This window comes from Orycteropus afer, unplaced genomic scaffold (genome assembly GCF_000298275.1).
Source record: "Orycteropus afer afer isolate SDZICR_OR568_19922 unplaced genomic scaffold, OryAfe1.0 scaffold00160, whole genome shotgun sequence".
Taxonomy (NCBI): Eukaryota; Metazoa; Chordata; class Mammalia; order Tubulidentata; family Orycteropodidae; genus Orycteropus; species Orycteropus afer.
Genome location: NW_006921747.1, coordinates 4,952,465 through 4,977,120, shown reverse-complemented (window position 1 = coordinate 4,977,120; position 24,656 = coordinate 4,952,465). Strand labels below are relative to the sequence as shown.

The following is a 24,656-nucleotide window of genomic DNA, read 5'->3' as shown; positions in this document are numbered from 1 at the left end:
CTCCCTGTGGTTATCTCTCCCCTGTGTCCTTCTTTCCTATGCACTCCTGCCTCCTGAACTATGTCCCTGTCCAAATACTGTCCTTCTGTTCTCCCATGATTGATCATTCTAAGGAGTGTATCTACCTGGTGTATATGTTTACCCTATATGCCTGTGTATTGTTTGGCTGGAAGCCATGGAGAACGAGTTCAATTCCAGACCTGAAGGATAACTAGGAGCCATAGTCTCAGGAGTCTCATCAGACTCTATCAGATCAGCAATCCTGGTCTTTTTTATGATTTTGAGTTTTGTTCCACATTGTTCTCCTACTCTACCCAGGATCTCTTATACAGATCCCCCTTTGAATGGTTGACAGTAGCAGCTGGGCACCATCTGGTTCTTCTGTTCTCATGGTCTTATAGGCTGAGGATCACATGGTCTACCAGTCCCTTGGACTAATTTTTTCCATATGTCTTTGGTTTTCTTCATCCTTTGCTCTGGATGAGAAGAGACCAACCGATTGTGCACCTAAGGCCTTCTCCCTTTTTTTGCTGACCGTCTCTGTTTTTCCAAGCATGATATCCTTCTCCAGGGACTGGTCCCTTTGACAGCATGACTAAAATACATGAGATGAAGTCTGGCCGTTCTGTTTTCTAAGGAGCATTCTGTCTGTACTTCTTCCAAGACAGATTTGTTCTTTCTTCTGGCAGTCGATGGTGTATTCAGTATTCTTTGCCAGCACCACGATTCAAATGCATCAGTTCTTCTTTGGTCTTTATTTATTGTCAAGCTCACATATGTATATGAGGCTATTGAAAAGGCAATAGCTTGGGTCAGGTACACCTTAGCTTTCAAAATAACATCTTTGTTTTTTAACACTTTAAAGAGGTCCTTTGCAGCTGATGTGCCTAATGCAATATGTCCTTTGATTTCTTGACTGCTGCTAGAATTCTTTTGAGTATATGTATACTTTAAAAAAAAAGGGGGGAGGATCATAGTTTGTGACTTGTATTTTTCCCCCCACTTAGAAACTGGGTTTCTTGGCATTCATCTTCTTGTAACCCTCAGCACAGCCTTGGTAAGGAAAGTAACATCTCCCCCATTTCCTGAATTCAAAGTTATACTACTAGGGAGTAAGTACCAGCTGGTGTAAGTACCAGCTCTATCTGCCTGGGTGGTGTCATCTTTTTCACTGGCCATTGCATGTACTCTGGGGTTGATGTAAGACTGTTTAGCCTGGCCCAGGATTCACACATGTACATATATGCACACATCTCTTTTGCTGAGGAAAAAGCAAAGTAAGCCCCGATAGGGAAAGCTGCTTCTAAGGACTGCCGTACAGGAATACAGTGTTTAAAACACAGCATCCTCATTCCCATACCAGTGCTCTTCCCACCACACTTGGCTGTCTTCTAAGAGTTTACTGCTTAGTTTGAGAACTAGTTGAAGTTCAGAGAGGAAACTGGGGTGTGGGGATGGAATAAAGACTTCCCACTTGGGTTTATCCTGGGGATCTACATGGTGACTGGCCTGTGTTTTATGAGGAGAACAAATGTGAATAGGCAGTGGCATTGGGCCAGAGTGGGTGCACAAAGGGACATGGGCTGCCCCAGGTGAGGTCAGGAGTTAAAAATCTCTAAGAAGTTTGTCAAACAGTCTTGCACCCCAGAGATTTATACTAAGCCACTTGTGTGACAAGAACCTAGTCATTCTCAGCAGATCTGAGATTTGTAGGATCCTGGTTTATCTTTTTCTTTTCTTCCCCCATACCCAAATCTGTGCCTTAGTTTTTCACCCTGTAAAATTGGCTGCCTCTGGGTGTATCATCTGTTTGTTGTTTCTCCTACCCGTGACCCACTAAGAGGGCTGGTAGTGATGAAAGGGACCAGATTACTGATGATTGGGAGTTTGAAGACTTGGTGGATCCAGGAAGCTGGCATGCTTTCATCATACTCCAGTCTATGCGCTCTTACATCACAGGGAATGACAGTCTTAAGCTAGTCTCCACAGACAGGGAAGGAGCTTTTCCCAGGGAACTAGTAGCCCAAGGAGGTGGCTTTGTTTACATTCAAGCTCTTGGCTGGAAAGGATTGGTAGTGCCTTTGGGGTAGTGCTTAAGACTACAGACCTCTTATTTATTTGTATTTCTTACAGTACCCACATATGCCCCTGAGGTGGGTTGTAGTAGCCCCCCTTTTATGAAGAAGGAATCTGAGGTTTAAAGAAATTAAGGGGTCTGTCCTGGGTCACAGCTAAAACTGGCAGAGCCTTTTGTTTGTTTTTTTCACCCTTTAAAACACAGCTAATAAGAAAAAAATGCGAAGAAAATAAACATCCGTCTTTAGTAAATAATGCATGGGAGGCACTTAGCCCGGTGATCAAGTCTTTTGACTCTGTTGACTGTTCTGTAAGCACAGCAGCTTGTCCACTAAAGGAAGAGGCCCTTCTGCCAGGGATTGGGTAAGGGGTTTCAGGGCAGTGGCAGATGGGTGATGCCTGACGTCTGACTAGGAGTGAACAGCTGCAGCCAGGCTTGCTCTGGGATGTTTGCTGCCATTCCAGGCCTTCCCTGTGCTCCACTCCCTGACTTGCATCATCACTGCCATTGCCTCTGTGAGGTGGTAACTCCTTGGAGACCCTAGACTTAAAAGGGGTCGAAAGAAACTTTGGAAGCTATCTGGTGGATTCTCATTTGTTAGAAAACTGAGACTATCTCTTGGTCAGTATCTCAGGTGGCACCAAGGGGAACACACCTTAGGTCTCTCTTTTCCTGCCTTTTTACTTTAAGGAAGAGGACATGGGAAGACCTTCAAATGGATGGTGCTGTAGGAGATTAGAAGAGGACCAGTTCTGGCAGCACAAACCCCAAAGCAGATCCAGTGTAGGTGTTGTCCTGGTCCTTTAGACACAGTCTTCAATTCTGTTCCCTCCATACACTTGGCCAGCCATTGACACAGTCTGAGCTCTTAGAGGGCCAGGGAAGGGCTGCCCAGATGGAGGAGGTGCTGTCCAGAAATGCTCTAAATTTCTTGAAAACAGGCCCCACCCTTCCACTCTGCCTTACTTCTGAGCTCTTGAGATAGAGCCAAATTTTAAAGCATTGATGCTGGGGTAGGTGCTAAGCAAATATGTAAAACAAGGTACCTAACCAGGAAGCTCACTGATGGGATCGGGGTGGAAATTTTTGTCAGTAGCCTTAATCAGATATTCAAAGGGCTCTGCAAACCTCCAAAATAATCATTAGCAAGAGTTGAATGCTTCATATGTGCCAGGCACTTTTCCAAGCACTTCATAAATACAACTCATTTAATCTTCACAGTCTCATTAGAATAGAAACTTTATTCCCATTTGTAGAAACTCAAGGTCACCTAGGTAGAACTGGACTCTGGCCCTGATAGTTGGAGCCCATACTCTTAACCCCTGCACTGCTCTGGAAGTGGTGAGGTAGAATGATTGAGGCTGTGTTTTGGGAAAGTATGCAGTTTTCCTGACTCCCACCCCAGTATTCTTTCTATAGAGGCACCTGCTGGACAGTTCTCATTTGTGTTCCCCAGTATTGCTCTTCCCAAGCCTTGCCCTGATTCTTTTGTAAAAGCCCAGGCCTAAGGTTTGCATATCTTGCCTGTAGTTCTTGGTCCTTCAGAAATAGTTCTTTTCTTTCCCCCACACTTGGCCAGTGGGTGACACACTCTGAGCTCTAAGAGTGACGTCCTTAGGGAAAGAGCATTGAACCCAGTACCATCCATGTCATTGCTCATATCAGCTACCAGTTTCATGGTTTAGACTCCAGGCAGTCGTACCCACTTCTACGTCCACAGTACTTGGCACATAGTATGTTGTTGTTAGTTACCATCAAGTCAATTCCACCTCATGGAGACCTTATGTGTGCAGAGTAGAATTACTCCATAGGGTTTTCAAGTATGAAATTAAAAAAACAAACCTGCCATTGAGTTAATTGCCACTCATAACGACCCTATACAGAAGTAGACAGCCTCATCTTTATCCCACAGAACAGCTGGTGGGTTTCAACCACTGACCTTTGGTTAGCAGCTGAATTTTTTAAGCACTACGTCACTAGGGCTCCCTCTTTCAAGTATGTTGTTGCTACTAGGTTCTGTCAAGTCGGCTTCCACTCATAGTGACCCTAGTCCGGCGCCAGCCTCACAGTCCTCGCTATACCTGACCGCATTGTTGCAGCCACTGTGTCAGTCCATCTCATTGAGGGCCTTCCCCTTTTTCATTGATCCTCCACTTTACCAAGCATGATATCCTTCTCCAGGGAATGATCCCTTCTGACAACATGACCAAAGTAGGTGAGATGAAATTTGGCCATTTTCACTTCCAAGGAGCATTACAGCTATATTTCTTCCAGGGCAGATTTATTCATTCTTCTGGCAGTCCTTAGTACCTTCAGTATTCTTTGCCAACACCACAACTCAAAAGTATCAACTATTCTGTCTTCCTTATTCATTGTCCAGCTTTCACATGCATGTGAGGTGATTGAAAATACCATAGCTTGGGTCAGGCACACCTTAGTCTTCAAAGAGATATCTTTGCTCTTTAGCACTTTAAAGAGGTCTTTTGCAGCGGATATGCCCAGTGCAATACATTGTCTGATTTTTTGACTGCTACTTCCATTGGTGTTGATTGTGGAACCAAGTAATACGAAATCTTTGACAACTTCAATCTTTTCTCCATTTATCGTGGTGCTGCTTATTGGTCCAGTTGTGAGGATTTTTCTTTCTTAGTGTAGGCTCAATAAATACTTGTTGAGATGAAGCTTTTTTTTTCTTTCTTTCTTCTTCCTTTTTTTTTTTAATTGTCATTGCCAGACTGGAATTACATTCATGTTTGTAGCTGTTGTCCCTTCTTTTGCACTGCCCATGGCATTTAACAGTAATTGAGCCCAGGCTTTTGGTGAGCCTATTTGCTCACCAAAGATCCCCACTATAATACTAGGCTGTCAGGATCAGCTGATCACAGGGTGGAGTTTAAGATTAAAACCCTTATGTAACTGACCCCTTAGAATAGGGACTGTTTTGTTCACCATTGTTTCCCCAGAATAGTGATGTTACCAATGATCAAGTTTATTTTACTTCGTGGTACAGTTGCAGGAATGCAGGACTAACATCCCATAAACCAATTTAATACTCTTGAGGGAAGCTCATTGTGCCTCAGTCCTGCATTCTGTAAAATGAGGAGGGCTTTGTACCCTATGTTACCTCATACTATTATGGTGAAGATTAGGTGCCATAATGGGAAGGAAGTACCTTATGAACTCTGATTAGCTCTGGTCACCATTGGTAAGGAATGGTGATTTACCTGGATTGGTGGTTTATGCTCTGCTTAGTTCTGTCCTATGCCCTGGAGCAGGGCCTGTACAGAATCTTTGCTTCCTTCCCTCCTCCTGCCTGTCCTTTATCCTATAGGATTTCTGCGGTTTTCTCCATCCATTCCTTTCTGCTCTGCTAGAGGAGGTTAAAATTCCCTTGGGGCTTTGATGATGGTCAGAGCCCACACTTTTCATGTTGAACGTAGCTGTTGTAATAAACAGTGCCTTGGTTCCCGACTCTGCTCTTACTTTCTTCCTGTATGCTGGGTGACGTTACCCCTACCTGGTAAGGTGAGCTCGTAGGCTCAGAGAAGTGCATTCTGCGTACTGGTGGCTTCAGTCAGCTTTAGGGTCTAAAAGCTTGAGCTGAAGCCCTTTGTAGGGGGACCCAAGGAACCTAGCGTCTCTCTACTGCAGTGCTGAGAGAGGCCCTGGGATTTCAGATCCTTGGGGTCAGATACTTTCTTACTGTGTGACCTTTGACTAAGCACTTAGCCTCTTCGAGGCTCCTCTGTAAAACTGGGATAATAGGTCTTTGGTTGTGAAGATTGAAAGACATAATGCACAAAAAGTTCATAGCAGGAGGCCTGGCTTCCTGAAGTAAATGCATCAACCCACGGTGACCCCTCCTTGGGTTTCCAAGGCGATTATCACTACAGAAATAGATTGCCCAACCAACCTTCCAAGGAGTGGCTGGTGGGTTTGAACCACCAGCCTTCTGGATAACAGTCAAATAAGTTAGACACTACGCCACCAGAGCTCCGGCAGTATTGTTATGGAAGTAGATTGCCCAACCTTCCTTCTGGGGAGTGGCTGGTGGGTTTGAACCATCAGCCTTCTGGTTATCAGTCAAGTGCAGATTGCTGGAGGGCAAAAATCTCTGGAGGAATCTACCTTTTAAAAAAATGTGGTAAAAATACACACAAAACATAAATTGTCTCAATTTCTATATATACAATTCAATTACAGTTGATTGTATTCTTCAAGTTGTGCAGCCATTCTCACTGTCCTTTTCCAAATCATTCCACGCTGTTAATATAAAGTAGAGAGGAAGCAAACTCCACCTTTGACCCTCCTTCACTCCTTCTGGTAGCCACTAATAATAATCTCTGGTTTCTATATATTTGTTTATTTCATGTAAGTGAAATCATATAGTATTTGTCCTTTTTTAGTGACTGACTGACTTGGTTCAGCATAGTGTGCGTGCATTAGGACTTCATTCCTTTTTATAACTGTGTGTATTCCATTGTGTGTGTGTATATACTACATTTTGTTTATCCATTTATTTGTTAATGGATGACACTGGTGGCACAGTGCCTAAGGCATATTTGACTGCTAACCAGAAGGTTGGCGGTTGAAACCCATCAGCTGCTCTATGGAAGGAAGATGGGGCAGTCTACTTCTGTAAAGATTTACCACCTCAGAAACCCAGTGAGGGTCGCTATGATTTGGAATTGACTTGATGGCATTGAGTTTGGTTTGGACATTTTGGTTGTTTCTACTTTTAGCTATTGTGTACAGGTTTCTGTTTGTATTCCTGCCTTCACTTCTTGTGATTATATCTAGGATTGTAATTGCTGGGTCAAATGATAGTTCATTGTTCAACTTTTTGAAGAACTGGGAATTTACATGTTAACATGCTTCTGTTGAGAATTCTGCATACTAAAATCTTGGGGCTGATGTCCTTTGTAGCAATAATCTCTGAGGTAGCTTGTCCTCCTAGAAAGCTGGGTGTGTTTAAAGTTCTGGTTTGGTGATCAATCAGTATAAGAATTGTTGTTGTTATTTGCCATCGAATCAGACCCAACTCATAGCGACCCCTCCTTGGGTTTCCGAGGCAGAATCACTACGGAAGTAGATTGCCCAACCTTCCTTCCAAGGAGTGGCTGGTGGGTTTGAACCGCCAGCCTCCTGGTTAGCAGTTAAGTGCTTTAGGCACTACGCTGTAAGAATTGGATCATGAGATGTGCAGATGACAGGATTCTCCCCACCACTAACTCATGCCTGTGGATGAAGTACCTGAAGACACCCAGAGGGGAATTCTTACCAGAAACCCTATGTGTAGCAAGGGCTGTAGGCCATGAGCCAGGACAGGCATTCAGTCTCCCTACTCCTAGCCATAGGTTCTAGTCTTTCCTATACTTTTCGTTTGGAACGTGAAGCAGTCAGTGGTCCTTCCTATGGTTGCCAGATTTAGCAAATAGTAATTCAGGATACTGAGTTAAATTTGAATTGCAGATAAATAAGAAAATATAATGTAAGTATGTCCAAAATATTGCAGGGGACATACTTATACTTTTTAAAAATTTACTGTTTTATCAACAATTCATATTTCACGGGGTGTCAATGAATTTTTATTTGCTAAGCAGTCTGGCAACACTATTCCTTCCTGTATTTGAGCAGCAGACAGATTGAAGGATTACCCCAATAAGAAAAAATAACTACCACCAAACAGTCCTGTGAACTAGCTACTATGTACCCCTTTCATAGTTTAGGAAAATGAGAGGGTAAGTCTGACAGGAATTTTACCCTAAGATACCTTTCTGCCTCCTAATAAATCTAGTTGCTTGTCACTCATTGATTTGTGGCCTAGTTTAATGCCTATCAAGTTACAGGCTGCCTGAAAGATTGGTCAGATTTGATCCGTCTGCCCCTGGCCTTGTGAGTTACTTAATTGATGGCTGCTGCTGTTAGCACATCCAAGCATGGACTCCAAAGTCCGTACTGTTAACTGCTGCTCAACTCTGCCTCTCAGCCTAGCAACCTAATCAGTTATTGGTGGGGCATTAGATAGGGTTCCAAACTAGACCCACTGCTGTCGAGTTGATTCAAATTCATCGAGAAACTGTAGGACAGAGTAAGACTGCCTCATCTTTCTCTTGCAGAGCAGCTGATGGGTTTGAACCATTAACCTTTTGGTTAGCAGCCCAGTGCTTTAACCACTGGACCACCAGAACTCCTTGAATAGGGGTCACACTCCTTTATATTTGCTGAAAGGGTTGGGGTGATAAAATAGGATAACTGCCAGTGCTTCAAGAAGGGGCTAGGAGTCTGCAATTGGGCTGGTGCCTGGTTGCTGAGTCATGATGAGGTCCCAGGGTTCTGTTCTTCCCCAGATGAAGTGTAGCATGTAACACTGAAAGGGCTTCCAGGCTGGCCCATACTCCACCAAGTGAAGCAAATTGGTACCTTCTGGGGAGCAAGACAAGTTTAATTGACCTGAATTTGGGGAACTGGTCTCTACTCAAAAACTACAGTGCTCTGTCATCTTTCAGGGGATACCCCACCTCCACCCCCATCCCAGCAAATACATATAGTTTAAAGATTATCAAACATTCCCAGCCAGGAGAACAAGATGGTAGCTATTAACAGTTTCTCATTTTAGAGAGGAGGAAACTGAGGTTTAGTGAGTGTACCCAACCTACCATGGCTGGATACATAGCTGGTCAGACAGCCAGGAGAGTGAGTGTCTGGGGCTTCCAGGGCCTGCCTCCCCCATTTCTTCCAGAGGGAGCTGAGAGGTTCAGCTTTTCCTGCACAGTGTGAAGAAAAGTTGGTGTTGGCAATGGGTTCCCTCCTACTTTTCTCTGCCATCTGTTCCACTTCCATTTGAGAAGTCCATGGTAATTCCAGGGCTCTTTATTACAAGCACCATCAGTGATTGTGGGGAACAGCTTCTGTGATGCTTTTGGGTCCCTGAGGCTCTGCCTCCCCCACCATACCTGAGAGTTAGCTTTTAGACCTATGGGTGAAGTTCTGGATTGGGAGGCAGGAGCTCTATGTTCAGCTCCACTAATAACTCACCGGTAACTTTGGGCTCAGCCTGGTCCCTGGTGGGCCTCAGTTTTCCTGTCTGTACATTGAGATTTCTTAACTGCATTTCAGTCCTGACTGATCCAAGGTCTACCTCTCCACTTTAGTTAGTGATGAGGATGATCCAAAATAATTTCTTGGGGATTCAGCCTCTTCTTTTCAGCAGATAATGTCCTAGATTTAGGACAATAAAAATGAGTTTGCAACCCCAGAGGTGGTTGCTAACATTTGGGAAAAACTGCTTTAAGGTTAGCAGCCTCCTGCATTAGGATAATCCAAGCATGCAGTGGAGCAGCTATGCTTGAGCCTTATGACTGCCTGAGAGGATTCACTCATGGAATCCAGGCCCCAGCTCCATGCCTGGTGGTCAGCGTGTCCCTTAGTGCTGGAAGAGTACACAGGAGCCTGTAAGCTAAATATGGCTTGGATGGAGACGATTTGGGCAGCAATATTCAAAATGAAATTTTTCATAGAAATTTCTTTTTCTGGTTTTCTTGAAAACTCAGGATCTGGCAGAACTAAGCTTGTGCTTTCTCACTTGCCACTGTTGCCATCCAGCCTTCTCATGATTTACAATATTGCTTGGGGGCCTAGACACCTCTCTGAGCCTCAGTTTTCATATCTGTAAACTGGGAGTTGTCATCCCAGTTACTTTCGAGAGTGATTGTGAAAGGTAAATGAGCTATGGCATGTAAAGCACTTCGGCACCTTGTAGGGAAATAGTAGGAGCCATGGTGGCTCAGTGGATAAGCACTTTGCTGCTAACTGAAAGGTTGGCAGTTTGGACCCACCCACTGGCTCTGCAAGAAAGACCTGGCAATCTGTTCTTGTAAACATGACAATGTAGTACAGATTCAGAAACCCTACTGAGCAGTTCACTTGTCACAAGGGTTCACTATTAGTCAAAATCTACTCCATGACACCTTATAACAGCAGGGATATTGTAAGCGCTCAGTAATTGATTATAGTCTAGTGAAGATGAGATACCCACAAATGTAGCCATTTCAGGTACTCTGAAGACATTAAGTTACAGACTGGATTAGAACTTGATCCAGGCTTGCTGGTTGTGTAGCCCTTTATATTGGGCAGTCAGTCAGTAAAAGCCCTGCTGAAGAGAATTTACACGGAGACCTGTGTGTGAATAACGAGGATTCAGCCATCTGCTTCGACATGTACTGTGTGACCTTGAGCAAGTCCCTTGTCTCATTTTCATTTTCTGAAAAACTGGAATAATGAAGTGTCTTTTTGAAGTCATTAAGTGAAATCAATCACACGAATATAAAAACACTTAGACCAGCTCCTGGCACCTACTCAGCACTTACTAAAAGGTGGTTGTTACTATTACTTGTCTCACTGGAACTTAATGTACTCTTCAGAAAGGCTGGATTTGGGAGCCAACCCTTGGAGGCTGGGGGCTTCAGTTGTTCTGTGCTGTCATCTCCCACAGAGTGACTGGCTGGTGGGTTTGAACTGCCAGCCTTTCAGTTTGCATCATAGTTCCTGATATATTTTCAGCTGTGATGATTATAATTTAATCATCCTTTGAACAGGTCTTCAAGGACTGGTACCAGAAGTGAGGGTGGTACCGGGAGGGCAGGGCAGGATTCATGTCTGGGCAGGGAGAGTGGGGCACTGAGATGCCTGGGTCACCAAGGGCTAAAGATAGATGGCTAGGCCAGCTGAGTTGGTTGGTATCATGTGACCGGCACTCAGCCGGCCCTTTGCCCCTCCTTGTGCAAGAGGACACAGACTCTACTCCATGGCTGGCTGCTGGAGGGCAGTTTTTTTGTTTCTTCCCCCCCTCCATTGGGGCTTCAAAATGGTCTGACCTTCTGAGGTTTCCTTCTCGCTCACTCGCTTGCTCTCTCTGCCCACTTGCCCGCCCTCTGTCCCTCTGAGAGTACCTCATTCCCCTCCTGTGATTCATCTGCAGGTCTGGGGGGTAAGGGGTGGAGGGCTGGGCAGAGAGAGGCCTCTGAGAGGTGGCTACAGGCATTGTGAACTGGTGAACAAGGTGAGAAGTGGTAACCTGGAATTCTTTTTATTCTGCGGAAGAATGTTCCTGCCTGGAGGGTGCTAGGGCCAGTGGAGATGGGATGGCAGTCCTGTCAGTCTCCAAACTCCTCTATGATTCTGATCCATCCCTAGGCTGGATGACAGCTGAGAAAATGCCAGGCTTTTCACAGACTCAGCCCTGAGGCTGGCCAAGAGGGATGGGCACAGGTGGGTAGTATAACCCAGACTCCATTTCCCATCTGCCTTACCCTCCCCTTAGATGGTGGTAGCCTCGCCCATCTCAGGAGGATGGGGGCAGCAGGCAGGCAGTGTCCATGTCACCTAGAGCCCCTCTGAGCAGCCTTCACCCTGGTCCAGGGCATGGCTAGAGTAGAGGAACTGGAAGGTGGGCCTAAAACAATGCCTTTTTCCTCATGCAGCTGGCTCTCCAGGTGCTAGAGGTAAGGGACCCTAGCTGGGTGTGTTTGGTCACAGTTTCCTTGCCTCTGGGCAGGGAAGAAGAGGATTGCTGGGTCATTCACTGGTGTCTGATCCTAGGAATGTCAGCTTGCTCTGCTGTGTGACCCTAGGTGTCTCTGCAGTGGGCCTTGGTTTTCCCTAATGTGTACAGTGATACTTCTGAAATCTGTCTTTGAGAGGCTGCACTGTTTACCATAATGAGATGGTAACTTGTGATCCCTAGGTCTGTTCCACTGCCTTGTAGTGATTAAGATAACAGATTTTAGAGTCAGACTGGCTTCAAATCCATTCCACTGTTTATTGGCTACAATCATGGCAAATAACCTTTGCACCATTTGCCTTGGTTTCCTTATTTTTAAAATGAGACCAGTTATAGAATCAAACTCAGTGCTATTTTAAGGATTAAATAAGAAAATCCATATAGAGAATTTATATGTGTGTGGCATCTAATAAATGCTTGTTGTGTATTATCTGCAGTTGTAATGAATGACTGCAATTTGCTGCTAGCATTTTTCTTCTGCTGCTTTGATAATCTTGCCTCCTCTCCCCTCACTCTTACAGATCTAATGTTACTACCCTATTCAACTACAACTCTGTCATCTACTAAGTACTTCATCCATGTCCCATGTCCTGACATCAGCTCTCTCATGTCCTAATATCAGTTCTGTAACTAGGGAAAGGAAGAAATGTTACCCATCTTTGAAGAAGATGAGGCTCAGGGAAGGTAGTAGGTAGTGTCCCCAATGTTATGTAACAGATGAGTGTTGGAATCTGGACTAGAGCCCAGAGCTGATTTAAGGCAATTGGTTATCTTTGAGTCAAGGCCAGGCTAGGCCCTGGCTGGGTTCCTCTGGGCACCAGCAGCTTCAAGGACACTTGTTTCTCTGCCACTGTGAGGGCTCCTGGCTAGGAGTTGAGGCCATTGCCTCAGGAACTCACCATTCATTAAATCTTTTTGAAGTAGGCCCCGGGTCTGCTGCTCTGAAAGTGACTTCTGGTCCCTGTTCTCAGAGGGCACATTCTCATGGGGGTTGGGGATATGCTGTTGTTGTTGTTATGTGCCATTAAATTGACCCGACTCATAGCGACCCCTCCTTGGGTTTCTGAGGCAGTATCACTATGGAAGTAGATTGCCCTGTCTTCCTTCCAAGGATTGGCTGGTGGCCTTAGCCCCTATGCTACCAGAGCTCCTGGGGGTTGAGGATAGAGAAAGTAATTGACGTTTGACATTTACAATGTAGTGAGAACATTGCTCTTCCATAAGGAGGCAGTGTCTGCCCTGAGACCTAATGCCCTACTCTAGTTGGCTACATGAAGGACAGCAGGTGGATGAGAGTGGGCCCTGCATTTGACTGCTAACCAGAAGGTTGGTGGTTCAAACCTACCAGGCACTCTGTAGAAGGAAGAAGGCCAGTCTACTTCCATAAAGATTTACTGCCTCGCAAACCCAGTGTGGGTCACTATGAGTCAGAATTGACTCAAGGGCAGTGCGTTTGGTTTGGTTTAAGCTTAAAAGTTCTTTGCAGTGGGGGTAAACACAGCGTTTTCAGAAGCCGATATTTAGGAGGTGATATTTGCCCACAAATAAACATTTAATCTTCCTCATTCTCCCTGACAGAAACCTACCTCACTGCCATAAAGTTGATTCTGGCTCACAGGGACCCTATAGGACAGGGTAGGACTGCCCCATAGGGTTTCCAAGGCTGTAAATCTTTCTCTTGCAAAACGGCTGATGGGTTCAAACCACTGACCTTTTGGTTACCAGCCAAATGCCTTAACCACAGCGCCACCAGAACTCCTTTTCCCTGACAGTAATCAGGCCTGGTATCTGGTTGTCCTCCTTTGCCAGCCATTCTTAGTCCTGCAGGGCTTCTCCCAACCAGCTGCCCTGTTCCCACGGCCAGGGCTCTAGCTCAACCTTGTCTCACCTTTCATACAACTGTTCCTCAATTCCAGCTCTCCCTTTCTCTTACCACCACCCCCCCCTTTTTTTTTTAAACACAGCTTGGTGAATTTGACTTACCCATGTGTGTTGCCCCCTAAACCTTCACTGGCTTCTCATTGATTGGACCAATTCCTTGCTCCTTAGCCCTTTTATATCTGGCTCCCTCCAGAAAGATAGTTTTTATTTGAAAAGATCAGCAGCTTTAGAGCCTTTCTGAAATAAGGCAATATAAAAAAAATAACTTTTCATCTAATATCGTACTAGGTGTTCATGGGTTTATTCCCTTCTGTAGGCTGAGAGAGACTCTTTGGGGCCTAGACTCTTCCTAATTGAACAACTGAACTTTTTCAACTCAAAGGGAATTCCAGGCTTCCTCCATATTCTTCCTTCCTCTCTAGCACAGCAGAGGTTTTAGGCCAGAGCACCTCTGGGGGATCTGTGGTGAATTTCCCCTTTTTTCTTTCCTCATTTTAAACTCCAAAAAATCAGTGTTTCTTTTCTCTTTCCTGTGGAAACTTGCCCTGGGCCCCAGCCATCTCCTCTGGAGGTCATTGTAGGGGTAGAACCCCAGTGGGCCACTGCCCTGAGAAAGAGGCAGTCCTGGAGGTGCCTCACTTTGATGATCTGAATTAGGTGAATTGGGCAGATTGATCCCCAGGAGTTTTCTGATGCTCTCTAATTCTTTTCTTTCATGTTGATAGATGGTTCCTCTCCCCACTTCTACCTCCCTTTCTCAGAACCTCTCCCTGCTATCAGTATCAGGCAATGATCTAAGATTCCTTTAGGAAGATTTTCTTGACTTACTCCCCAACCAGTGACCCCATGTGAGCCATTAGGCCCCTTGGAACTTGCTGATGAGCTTAGAAGGACCACTGGAAAGGGAATCAGGATTTCTTACTCTTACTTATGCTGACTCTGCACCTATCCCTGGGCCTCATCTCTCTAACTGTAAATAGAGAGGATTAGACTAGATCTGTATTGTCCTTTTTGCTGTAGTCACATCATATAGTGAAGTCTTTGGTAGCTCGGTAAAATGCTCACTTGAGGGGAGACCCAGGTTTGACTCTTAGCCAATGGGCTTCATGCACTGTCATCATGGGTCTTTCACTGGAGACTTATGTGTTGCTATGATGCTGAACAAGTTTCAGCAGAACTTTCAGACTAAGACAGACTAGGAAGAAAGGCCTGGTGATCTGCTTCTGCAAATCAGTCGTTGAAAACCTATGAATCACAATGGATGGATCTGCATTTGGTCATGGGGATAGTGTTTCAGTGTTCCCTTGTGCATGGGGTCATCAGGATTCGGGACTGACATGATGGCAGCCAATAACAACATTCTGCTGTTGTCTTGGGCAAGTAGGGGCTGGCAAGTTTAGTGTTTCCCAAGTTGGGCTTTGGTAAGTAGTGGCATCCATAAACTGCAGAATGCAGAAGGTGGTAGGAGAAAGCTTTCCTCCGATTTGCCTGAGATGGCATGGATAGGAAGACTGGTTCCTGAGCATGTGTTTGTTTTCATTGTGAACTGTTTGAGATGGCAGGTCCAGCCGGAGCTTATTTGTTTGTGTTTATGTGTCTCTCTGTGTACTCAATACAGTGACAGTTGCCTGATGAGGGTGGATGGCTGGGAGGGGACCCAGAAAGAGATTCGGCTTTGCTTCATTTCCTCTTTTGGTTTGAATATAATTGAAATCAAGTGAGATTTAGTCTTGTTTCCAGCTACCTGCAGGGCCTGACAGCAGTTCATTTGAGCCTCCAAGTCTTCCTTGATTCCTAGGGACCCTGTAGGATTCTAGTAGATCCTTGAATTTTGCCTCAGGGCAGAAGTGGTTCTCTCCCGCAGTGGATTTTCTGCCTCTTAAGGATTTTATTCCTCCTTGAGGCAGTGGTAGCTTGAAGTCCACTTGGGAACAGAGCAAGATCAGGACACTGTGAATCTTTGGGACAGCTAGGGACCCTAACTGGTGATGAAGCTGTTAAACAAACTTCACTTGAGTCTCTACACAGGACTAATTTAAAATACCTCTGTGTATGCATAGGCTAGCCACGGGGCCCTCATCAGTTTGGGATTGGTGAGGGGTAGGGAATCCATGGAGCCTTTTCGTTGCAAGAGGGCTCTTGCATTAATTGGTGTCAAGCCTGAACTTTGAGTTCTTTGCCATGCCCTTTTGTGATCCTGGTGGCACTGGGTGGTCACAGCATCAGCCATCTCAATTTTGAAAGGATTTTTTGTTTGTTTGTTTTGTTTTTGTTTTGGTGAGAAAGAACAGGTGACAACCTGAAAATCCTTGCCTCACTTTTATAAGGGGAGGTTCAGGATCAACTTGCCCTCTGAACCTTATTCCCCTTTCTGATTTCCTGTTAATGAACTTGGTGTTGCAGATCCTTTGGCCTGCCCTCCTCCCAGTAGCAAGGAGTATTGTTAGGGACTGAAGGGTGGGTCCAGTGTCAATGAGAGAGATTCATATTTCTTAATAATGGTGCCTCTTCCTGGTCCTATGTGAAGCAAATGAAGATCCTTAGCCTGGCCAGGATTATATTTAGGCTTGTATGTGCCAACCCAGGATTAGTAGGAGAGTGGGAGCAGAATAGCCTCCTAAGCCTAGGGACTTCATCCCTCTTGGAACTGAAGGTGATTTACTAATTCTCTAGTGCCCAGAACTAGAGGTAGGGATGCTGTCAGCTGAGTTCTGCAATTCAACTCTAAGAGTCATGTGGGGTATCTTGAGGGAGAAGTTACCTTGGTAGGAGGTGGAGAGGTGGACTTGCATTGCAGTTAAGGAATCAGGCAGGGATACAATCTATTCATTAAGGGAACATGGGGTCTGATCAAGGAGTAGAACATTCCTTTTGTGGCCAGCTGGGTGAATTTCTCTGTTCAGGCAGGGACTAGGGGTAGCCCTTGTCCTGGCAGTGGCTGCCCGAGAACGGAGGCAAGGTGATGGGAGGAAAGTGGGAAGCAGAACCCAGGATGTGTCTTTTCTGGTGAGTCTCTGGAAGGAGAACGGGTCAGAAACCCTTGGTCTTCAGAACCTTGCTGGGAGAACAAGTGTAGGTGAAGAAGGAACTATAAAGTCCTATGTCTTTCACTGTTAAAACTTAAGAAGCTACTGAAGAATTTTGAACTATAAGCATTCTACTGGGAGCTCTGGTAGCATAGTGCCTAAGGCACTTGACTGCTAACCAGGAGGCTGGAGGTTCAAACCCACCAGCCACTCCTCGGAAGGAAGGTTGGGCAATCCTACTTCCGTAGTGATAACTGCCTCGGAAACCCAAGGAGGGGTCGCTAGGAGTCAGGGCCGACTCTATGGCAAATAACAACAACAACAAGCATTCTACTTAACTACTGATAATACTACAATGTCCTTTTAATTCCTACTATGTATGTGTACATATATGCATAGACATTTATTTTGTTTTACAAGATAGAATTGTTTTGTAACCTTTACTCATTTATTGTGTTCATCTATTTATGTCAGTAGAGATCATTATTTTAATTTATTTAGTCAGTTCTCTACTGTTGGACATGTGAGTCATTCAGTTTTTTGAAGTTGTAAACAAACTTTGGTGGGCATTCTTATATATAACTTTAAATACTTACCTAACTTACATCATAAAGATAAATAAATCTCAAAAGTTGTAATTGTTAGGTCAAATGAAAGCCCACTTTTTCTTTGGAAACTTGGAAGGCAGACGAACATTTCCTGAGTGGCCAGTCTTTCTCTTGACTATAGGTCAAGAGAAGACAGAGCTAGCTCTGGGGTTTGGTGGCTTAGAGAGGTCCCTAGGCTTTTGAGTATCCACTTAGGGTTTTTATGTTGCCTTCCTGATAATCGCTAGCCCTGAACTACTCACACACAGACTTGTAGAATGTTAGAGCTGGAAAGGATCTCTTTCAGAGGTTATAAAATCTACCATGATCCAGAAACTCTGAATTACAGGGCCAACTCTGGTACAGACTTACCCTCTCCAGGCTTCATTCCTCATTTTACAAGAGAGTATAGAGCCACACTTAAGGTCTTTTTCACCTCAGAGTCTTGGTTTTTGGAGCTTTTGCTGCCTGCTGTTGGCGTGTTCTCACTTTTCACAGTTTCTTTAGGAAGAGGTTGGTGAAGCTGTTATTAGTGTTTAATCATATGTTCTTTTCCCTCTCCATCATATCTTCCTCTGGAAACCTGCAAGTTGGTTGTATATGTTATGAAGGTGGGGTAAATGAAATTGAGCAGTTGGTGATGGCCCCCTCTGTTCCTGGGCTCAACATAAACCGACCTCTCCTTTCTTGTACCCATAGAACATTCTGCCCCAGCCAAGGTTGTGAAGGCAGCAGTTCCTAAACAGCGCAAAGGCGGTAAGGTAAGGAGTAGGGAGTGGGCAGCTTGCGGTGACTTCTTGGAGATAGAGCCATCTTTCCTGTTCTAGTGAGTACCTGGGCTGCCATGTAGTCCTGGATCTTCTCTGAATAGTAGCAAAGCCCTTTCTGGGCCTTCAGTGTGGGTGGTTCTGATAGGCTGATTTGGTCTCTGATCTCTTAGTAGAGCTGGATCTTGGGTGAAGGGCTGAATGGCAGAGGCAGAGTCACCCCCAGGACGCTCATAGAATGTGCCTTGCAGGTTGGTGACTTTGGAGATGCAATCAACTGGCCCACACCAGGAGAGATAGCGCACAAGAGTGTGCAGGTGAGTCTGTGGGGGAGGGATAGGCAGATTTGCACTCTACCTACATATACTTTTGGGCCTTCTCAAGCTTCCAGAGCCTTGGGTCTTATCTTTTGTCAGTCTTTTTAGGAGTAGTGGTTGATATATGAGCAGGATTAAAATAGCTAAGAATTGTCATTATTTCAGTCTTTGTAATATGAGGGACTGTCGGGTGCTGTCTCTCCATCATCTCATTTAACCCCCATATTGACTCTGAGATAATTCCTGCATTTGTGTTGTCTGTGGGTGAAACAGGAAAGTGGTTTTTAGGCCAGGTGCCCACCTCCAGGCCACATGTTTTGAGGAAGCTTCCTTCTTCCTCAGCTAGGAAGAACAGGATTAGCTCTCCCATGCCACAGCAGAAGAGGGACTCCTGGTCAGTCCTCTCCCCCTAATGCCTTGGCCTGGTGACCGAGATCCCTAAGTGGCTGTGGTCATCTTCATTACACAGGCAGGGTTGGTGTGAACAGGCCAGCAGCCAGCCCCTCTTCTTCCCAGACTGTACCTGGACAATGTCCTATTGCAGGCAGGAAACATTTGACCCTTCTAGGTCCCAGCCTCTCGTCCTGGGGATTGTCCCTGTTACTTAGAATGTGGGAAGCTAGGGAGGTAAGTTCTTTTCTCATATTTCTTAGCCTCTTTGACCAGGCTTCCCAGTAAAAACATCTCAGGCATGAAAACAAGATCTTAGAATATATCCGCGTCTAACATGCCATTTTAGAATACTGCTCCTTTTGTCCTGTCCTAGTGACAGGGAGCTCCCTTTCTTCCCCAGAGGCTCTCATACAAGTCCTACCTCCCTGTTGCTTTGCTTCTTGCAGCAGCCACAGTCCCACAAATCTCAGCCTGCCCGTAAGCCACCAGGCAAGAAGGATATGAAGGAACAAGAGAAGGGAGAAGGGAGCGATAGTAAGGAGAGCCCGAAAACCAAGTCAGATGAGTCAGGGGAGGAGAAGAATGGGGACGAGGACTGTCAGCGAGGAGGGCAAAAGAAGAAAGGTAAGTAACTTTGAGCAGGACTTGGGAGAATGGGTCAGGGCAGAAATGTAAAATGTCAGAACTCTGGGGGCTGGTCAATTTCAGGTGCCCCTAGAAGCCAGTGGGAGGCTGATTGGTATAGGCCATTTGGCTAGCAGTCCTCACTTAAGTCATCCATCCATGCATTTCTTTCTTTACTTAACAAGCGTTTGGTTTGCCCTATTCTCAGCAGTAGGACTATATAGCCATGAACAAGATGGCAAGGTCCATGTTTCAGAGGGCTGTTGGTTGTGTCTTCGTATATTGGTGTCCCGGGCAAGGTTTTGTTTAAAGACAGGAGTTTCCAAGTCCTGCCAAAATGATTAGGATGCAGGTTTAGCTGCTCTAACAGAGCTCCAAAGTTACAGTTGTTTAAACTATCTTAGGAGCTTACTTCTGACTTCTAACAGCTCAGTAAGTAGACCAAGCTTAGTGTGGCAACTCTTTAATTACTTGTACATTGTTGGACCTTGGATCTTCATCATCCAAGATGGCTTGCTATTTCTTCTCATTCTAGCCATTAGGAAGGTGAATAGGGATGGGTAGCTCCTTTCCTTTTAGGGACACAATCTGGAATTGGCTACTTCCACAGAGCTCTCATCAGCAGAAATTTAGCATGTATCTACAGGGAAACTGGAAAGTATAGTCTTTATTCTGGGCAGCCACATATCCTCCTATAGACTATGCTCTGAGCATGGAGACATTGATACTGGGAGGCACTGGGGAGTCTATCACAATGAGTTCTCCAGCTTCTTTATTTAGAAGTGAAAAAGTGTTCCTTTGTAGGGAAAGTTTTCCCTAGGTCACCAGATTATGATTCACCTGAAGCCCAGGACAGAGGAGGAGAGCTATAAGGGACCTCTCCCTTAAGCCTTTCTCACATGCCCCTGCTGTCTCCCAGGGAACAAACACAAATGGGTTCCATTGCAAATAGACATGAAGCCTGAAGCACCCAGGGAGAAACTGGTCTCGCGCCCCGCTCGCCTGCCAGAGCCTCGACATACTTCTGCCAACCGCGGGGAGATCAAAGGTATGCACTGCCCACTGTGGAGGGCCTGAGCATGGGGTTACCCTCAAGCCTGACCCAGTGCCCCCTCTCCCCATAGGGTCTGAGCCTGCCAACTACGTGCCCGTGCCCGTGGCCCCCCCCACCCCAGCCTGGCAACCAGAGACCAAACCGGAGCCTGCCTGGCACGACCAGGATGAGACATCGAGTGTGAAGAGTGATGGGGCTGGTGGGGCGCGGGCTTCCTTCCGTGGCCGTGGACGGGGGCGTGGTCGCGGCCGGGGACGCGGCCGGGGTGGCACTCGAAGTACGTGAGGCCCCTTTGGGCTCCGGGATGTCCAAGGGGGTGCGGCGGGAGTGGTGGGCCAGGATCTCCTCTCCCTCATTGCACTCATTTCCCCCATAGCCCATTTTGACTACCAGTTTGGCTACCGAAAGTTTGATGCTGCAGAGGGACCTCGTACCCCCAAGTATATGAACAACATCACCTACTACTTTGACAATGTCAGCAGCACTGAGCTTTACAGCGTGGACCAGGAGCTGCTCAAAGACTACATCAAGCGCCAGATGTGAGTAGGCCTGGAGCCTTCTTCCTAGAAAGATGATAGGGGGCTGGGGACTGCCAGAGGGTGGCATTTAGGCTAAGGGAAAGCTGGACAAGCCCTTATGGTACTAGGAGCATTGCTACTACCTTGGGCTGGACCCAGGAAAGATAATCTCTTTCTCATTCTTTAAACTGAGTTTTCACAAAGTTAATTGTTCTGTTACAGAATGCCATATTTACCTTAAGAAAATTAGAAATTATCACTAACAGAAAGGGAAAATGGCTAGAACTCACCACCCAGAACTGGTAATAGTTCTTGTGAAAAGATAGAAGCTTATAATTATGTTGTTGCACACCCCTCCCCTTTTTGTTTTTGCCATGAAAGTGGAATGATTCTAAAACATACACTCTTCTAAGTTCTCTTTGGTGGCGGTGATTACTGTTTTCCTCTTTTATGCTTCCATTTTTAATGGCAGCATTGCCAAAATGCTAGCAAACATTTCTTGAGTCCTTGCTATTGGTCAGCCTCACTGCCGAGTACTTTATGGCATTCTCTTACTTAATATCTTACACCTCATAGGAATTAAGTAGGGTGGAACTTTTCTTATCCCTATTTTATGGGCAAGTAAATAGGCTCAGTAATTTGGCCAGAGTCTTACAGAATAGTAAGTGACAAAACACAGATTTGAATCCACATCAACCCCATTGTAAAACTTCTGCTCTTAGCCACCATGACATATTGTCCATAGTTAAGCAGGGAAGTCATACAAGCAGAATAATTGCAGTGTGTAGAGTGTGTAGTGTTTTAGGAGTGGAACAGAAGGTGACTAACAGCATTTGAACTGGGTTTTAAAGGAGAATGAGAAGTCTGTCAGGCATACAAAGGAGTGCAGGGCAGAGGAATGATTTGAACCAAGTCGAGGGGCCATGAAAGGATAACATTTCTTTTTAGCCCTTAAGACTGTACAGTAGGGAAGTGGGTAGGTCAGAGTCTGTGTGAGGTGACTGGGTTGCACAGCAGAACAAGGAAGACATATTTGTAAATGGTGTAGGAATCCCTCAGTGGTATCTCTTCTCCTCTCCCCTTAGTGAATACTACTTCAGCGTGGACAATTTAGAGCGAGACTTCTTCCTGCGACGAAAAATGGATGCCAACGGTTTCCTTCCCATCACCCTTATTGCTTCCTTCCATCGAGTTCAGGCCCTCACCACTGACATTTCACTCATCTTTGCGGTATGTCTGCTTCCCCAGGACTGGGGTGGAAGGGAAAGGAACATCATTATTTACGGAGCTAGAGTTTGGGCAAAGGCAGAAAACCCTAGGGGACCCCCTTTCTGATTACCTCTACCAAAATCTCAAGGTTTGGTCAGCCACCTTTTTTTCTCCATCTCTATTTTATTATGGAACATTTCAGCCATTTCCAAAAATGGACAGAGTAGTACAGTGAATTTGTCATCCAGCCTCAGCAATTATCAGCTCATGGTCAAATCACGTTTTATCTTTAACCCCCTCCTTCTTCACCTCACCCTCCCATATTACTTTGAAAAGTCTCAGGTAACCTAGCATTTCATCCACAAATATTTCAGTACATACTGCTAAAAGAAATATAACCACAATGTCATTATCACACCTAAAAATATTAATAACTCCTTAATAGCACAAAGTCTCATTAAGTCTTCCCCCCCCCTCTTTTTCCCCTTGCTATTTATTGTTTGGATAAACTGAGTGTTTTGTCCTATAGAATTTCATAGTGAGCACAATAGTGTTTTGCCCTGTTCTCTAATTTTTTTATATATAAAATATTTTATACATGTAGAGTCCTAGTCAGATTTAGGTTTTGTTTTTTTTCTTCTCTCTCCATCAAGAACACTTTTTAGATAATGATGTGTTCTTTGAGGTGGTATGTAATACTTGATAATCTCTCTTGTGATATGCAACCACTGGCGATCATTGCCTTTTTCATTGGGCATTGCAAAATGGTGATATTCTATCAGTCAACATTTGTTATCTGGAATGGCTCTTTAAAAAGAAACTTTTCCTTATTCACTATTCAGTTACCAGGAGGTATAGTTTATATGGGAACAACAGGATAAATGCTTGATTTTCCCCTTTTTTTAACCAGTTTTCAGAATAATGAATTGAATTACCTTCAGAGGTGACCAGTGAGGTTTTTTATTTGCTTTTGTTTTGTTTCAGTATCGTTACAAGCTTTTGGATTCAGGTGTGCTTTATGTATTTTAATCCATTGCAGGTGGTATATTGGGTCAAATTGTCCTGTCTTTGGCCAGGGGGATTTCAGTACCTTGGTCCATGTGCTTTTCCTGCCTTTGATCTGAAATTGGCCAGTTTTTTTTTCAAGGACTTTAGTTCTCTTTGGGGTGAAAGATTTGAGGGGGTGATGCTTAACAGTGTTTACATGCCATGGTCTAAGTTATAGGGGTGCTTACTGCTTTTTTTTTTTTTTTTTAAATACATTTTATTGAAATACAATTTATGTACAGTGAAATAACACAAAACTAAAGTGACATGGGTCAATGCTTTTTTTTTTTTTTCCCAGTGTTCCCTCCCACCCCTGGCAATCAACAAAGAAAGTTTCCTTCCATATATAAACCTTTCCTTGAACCTCCATAACAGCGAACTAAAATACTATATTTGTCCTTCTGTGATTGACTTATTTCACACAGCATAACATCCTTCGAGTTCATCCATATTATGTGGTGTTTTGCAGACTCTACATTATTCTTTAGTGCTACATAGCATTCCGTTATGTATATGTACCATAATTTGGTCATCTGCTCTTCCACTGATGGGCACATAGGTTGTTTCCATCTTTTTGCTACTGGCAATAGTGCTGCAGTGAACATAAGTGTGCATATATCTATTCCTATCTTGCTTCTCACCTCTCTAGGATATATACCTAGTAATGGGATTGCTGGGTCAAATGGTATCTCCAATTCCAGCTTTCTAAAGAATCGCCATGTTGCTTTCCACAGTGGTTATATCACTCCACAGTCCCACCAGCAATCTATTAGAGTCCCAATCTCGCCACATCCCCACCAGCATTTGTTATTTTCTGTCTTGTTGAACCTTGCCATCAGTGCTGGAATGAGGCGGTATCTCATTGTTTGCTTACTGCTTCTCAAGGCACTCTGGTAGTGCAGTGGTTAAACCATTTGGCTACTAACTAAAAGGTCGGCAGTTCAAAGCCACCAGCTACTCTGCGGAAGAAAGATGTGGCCAGAAACATATTCCTTATTCCTACTCACAGTTGTATAGTGTACACCAGCATGAGGATGCGCCATAATTTATTCATCTAATCTCCTGTGGATGGGTATTTTGGTTGTTTCTAGTCTTTTACTAATAATACATGAACTAATTAGTTACAGTTAGTATTAGTGCTGTAATGATAGCCTTGCCTGAGGCTTGCCTAAGGCTATTAATCTTTACAGATGCAGGCTGCTTCATCTTTGTTCTGTGGAGCAGCTGGTAGGTTCGAATCTCTGACCTTTCAGTTAGCAGCGGAGTGTTTAACTGTTGCATCACCAAGGCTCCTTAAAAAAAACTGTTAGGAAGATATTTTTCAAAAACACTTCCTCCGTTATGCATCCTTTTTCCCAGAGGTAAACACTCATAACAGTTAACCTGTAAATCTTAGAAAAGATTATTATATACTTGTACGTATTTGCGTAAAAATTCAAGCTCAAAAGGGATTTTCTGCACACTGATCTGTACCTCACGGATTGTGAGGCTGGCACAGAACCAGGGCAGTGTTTCCTTCTGTTGTACATAGGGTCGCTATGAGTCGGAGATGAATTGACAGCACCTAACAACAACTTCTAGGAGCTCTGGTAGC

At 44.7% G+C, this 24,656-nt stretch overlaps 1 protein-coding gene across 1 annotated transcript in view; it reads left to right on the top strand.

The window, feature by feature from the left end:
- Window positions 1-24,656, top strand: part of LARP1 (La ribonucleoprotein 1, translational regulator) — a 65,000-nt gene that overhangs the window by 24,070 nt on the left and 16,274 nt on the right. Inside the window, exons 2-8 of the mRNA XM_007946415.2 lie at window positions 17,833-17,894; window positions 18,152-18,217; window positions 19,060-19,234; window positions 20,154-20,282; window positions 20,359-20,565; window positions 20,665-20,827; window positions 21,892-22,036. Of these exons, the coding sequence (XP_007944606.1) occupies window positions 17,833-17,894; window positions 18,152-18,217; window positions 19,060-19,234; window positions 20,154-20,282; window positions 20,359-20,565; window positions 20,665-20,827; window positions 21,892-22,036 (947 nt within the window). The remainder of the gene's footprint in view (window positions 1-17,832; window positions 17,895-18,151; window positions 18,218-19,059; window positions 19,235-20,153; window positions 20,283-20,358; window positions 20,566-20,664; window positions 20,828-21,891; window positions 22,037-24,656) is intronic.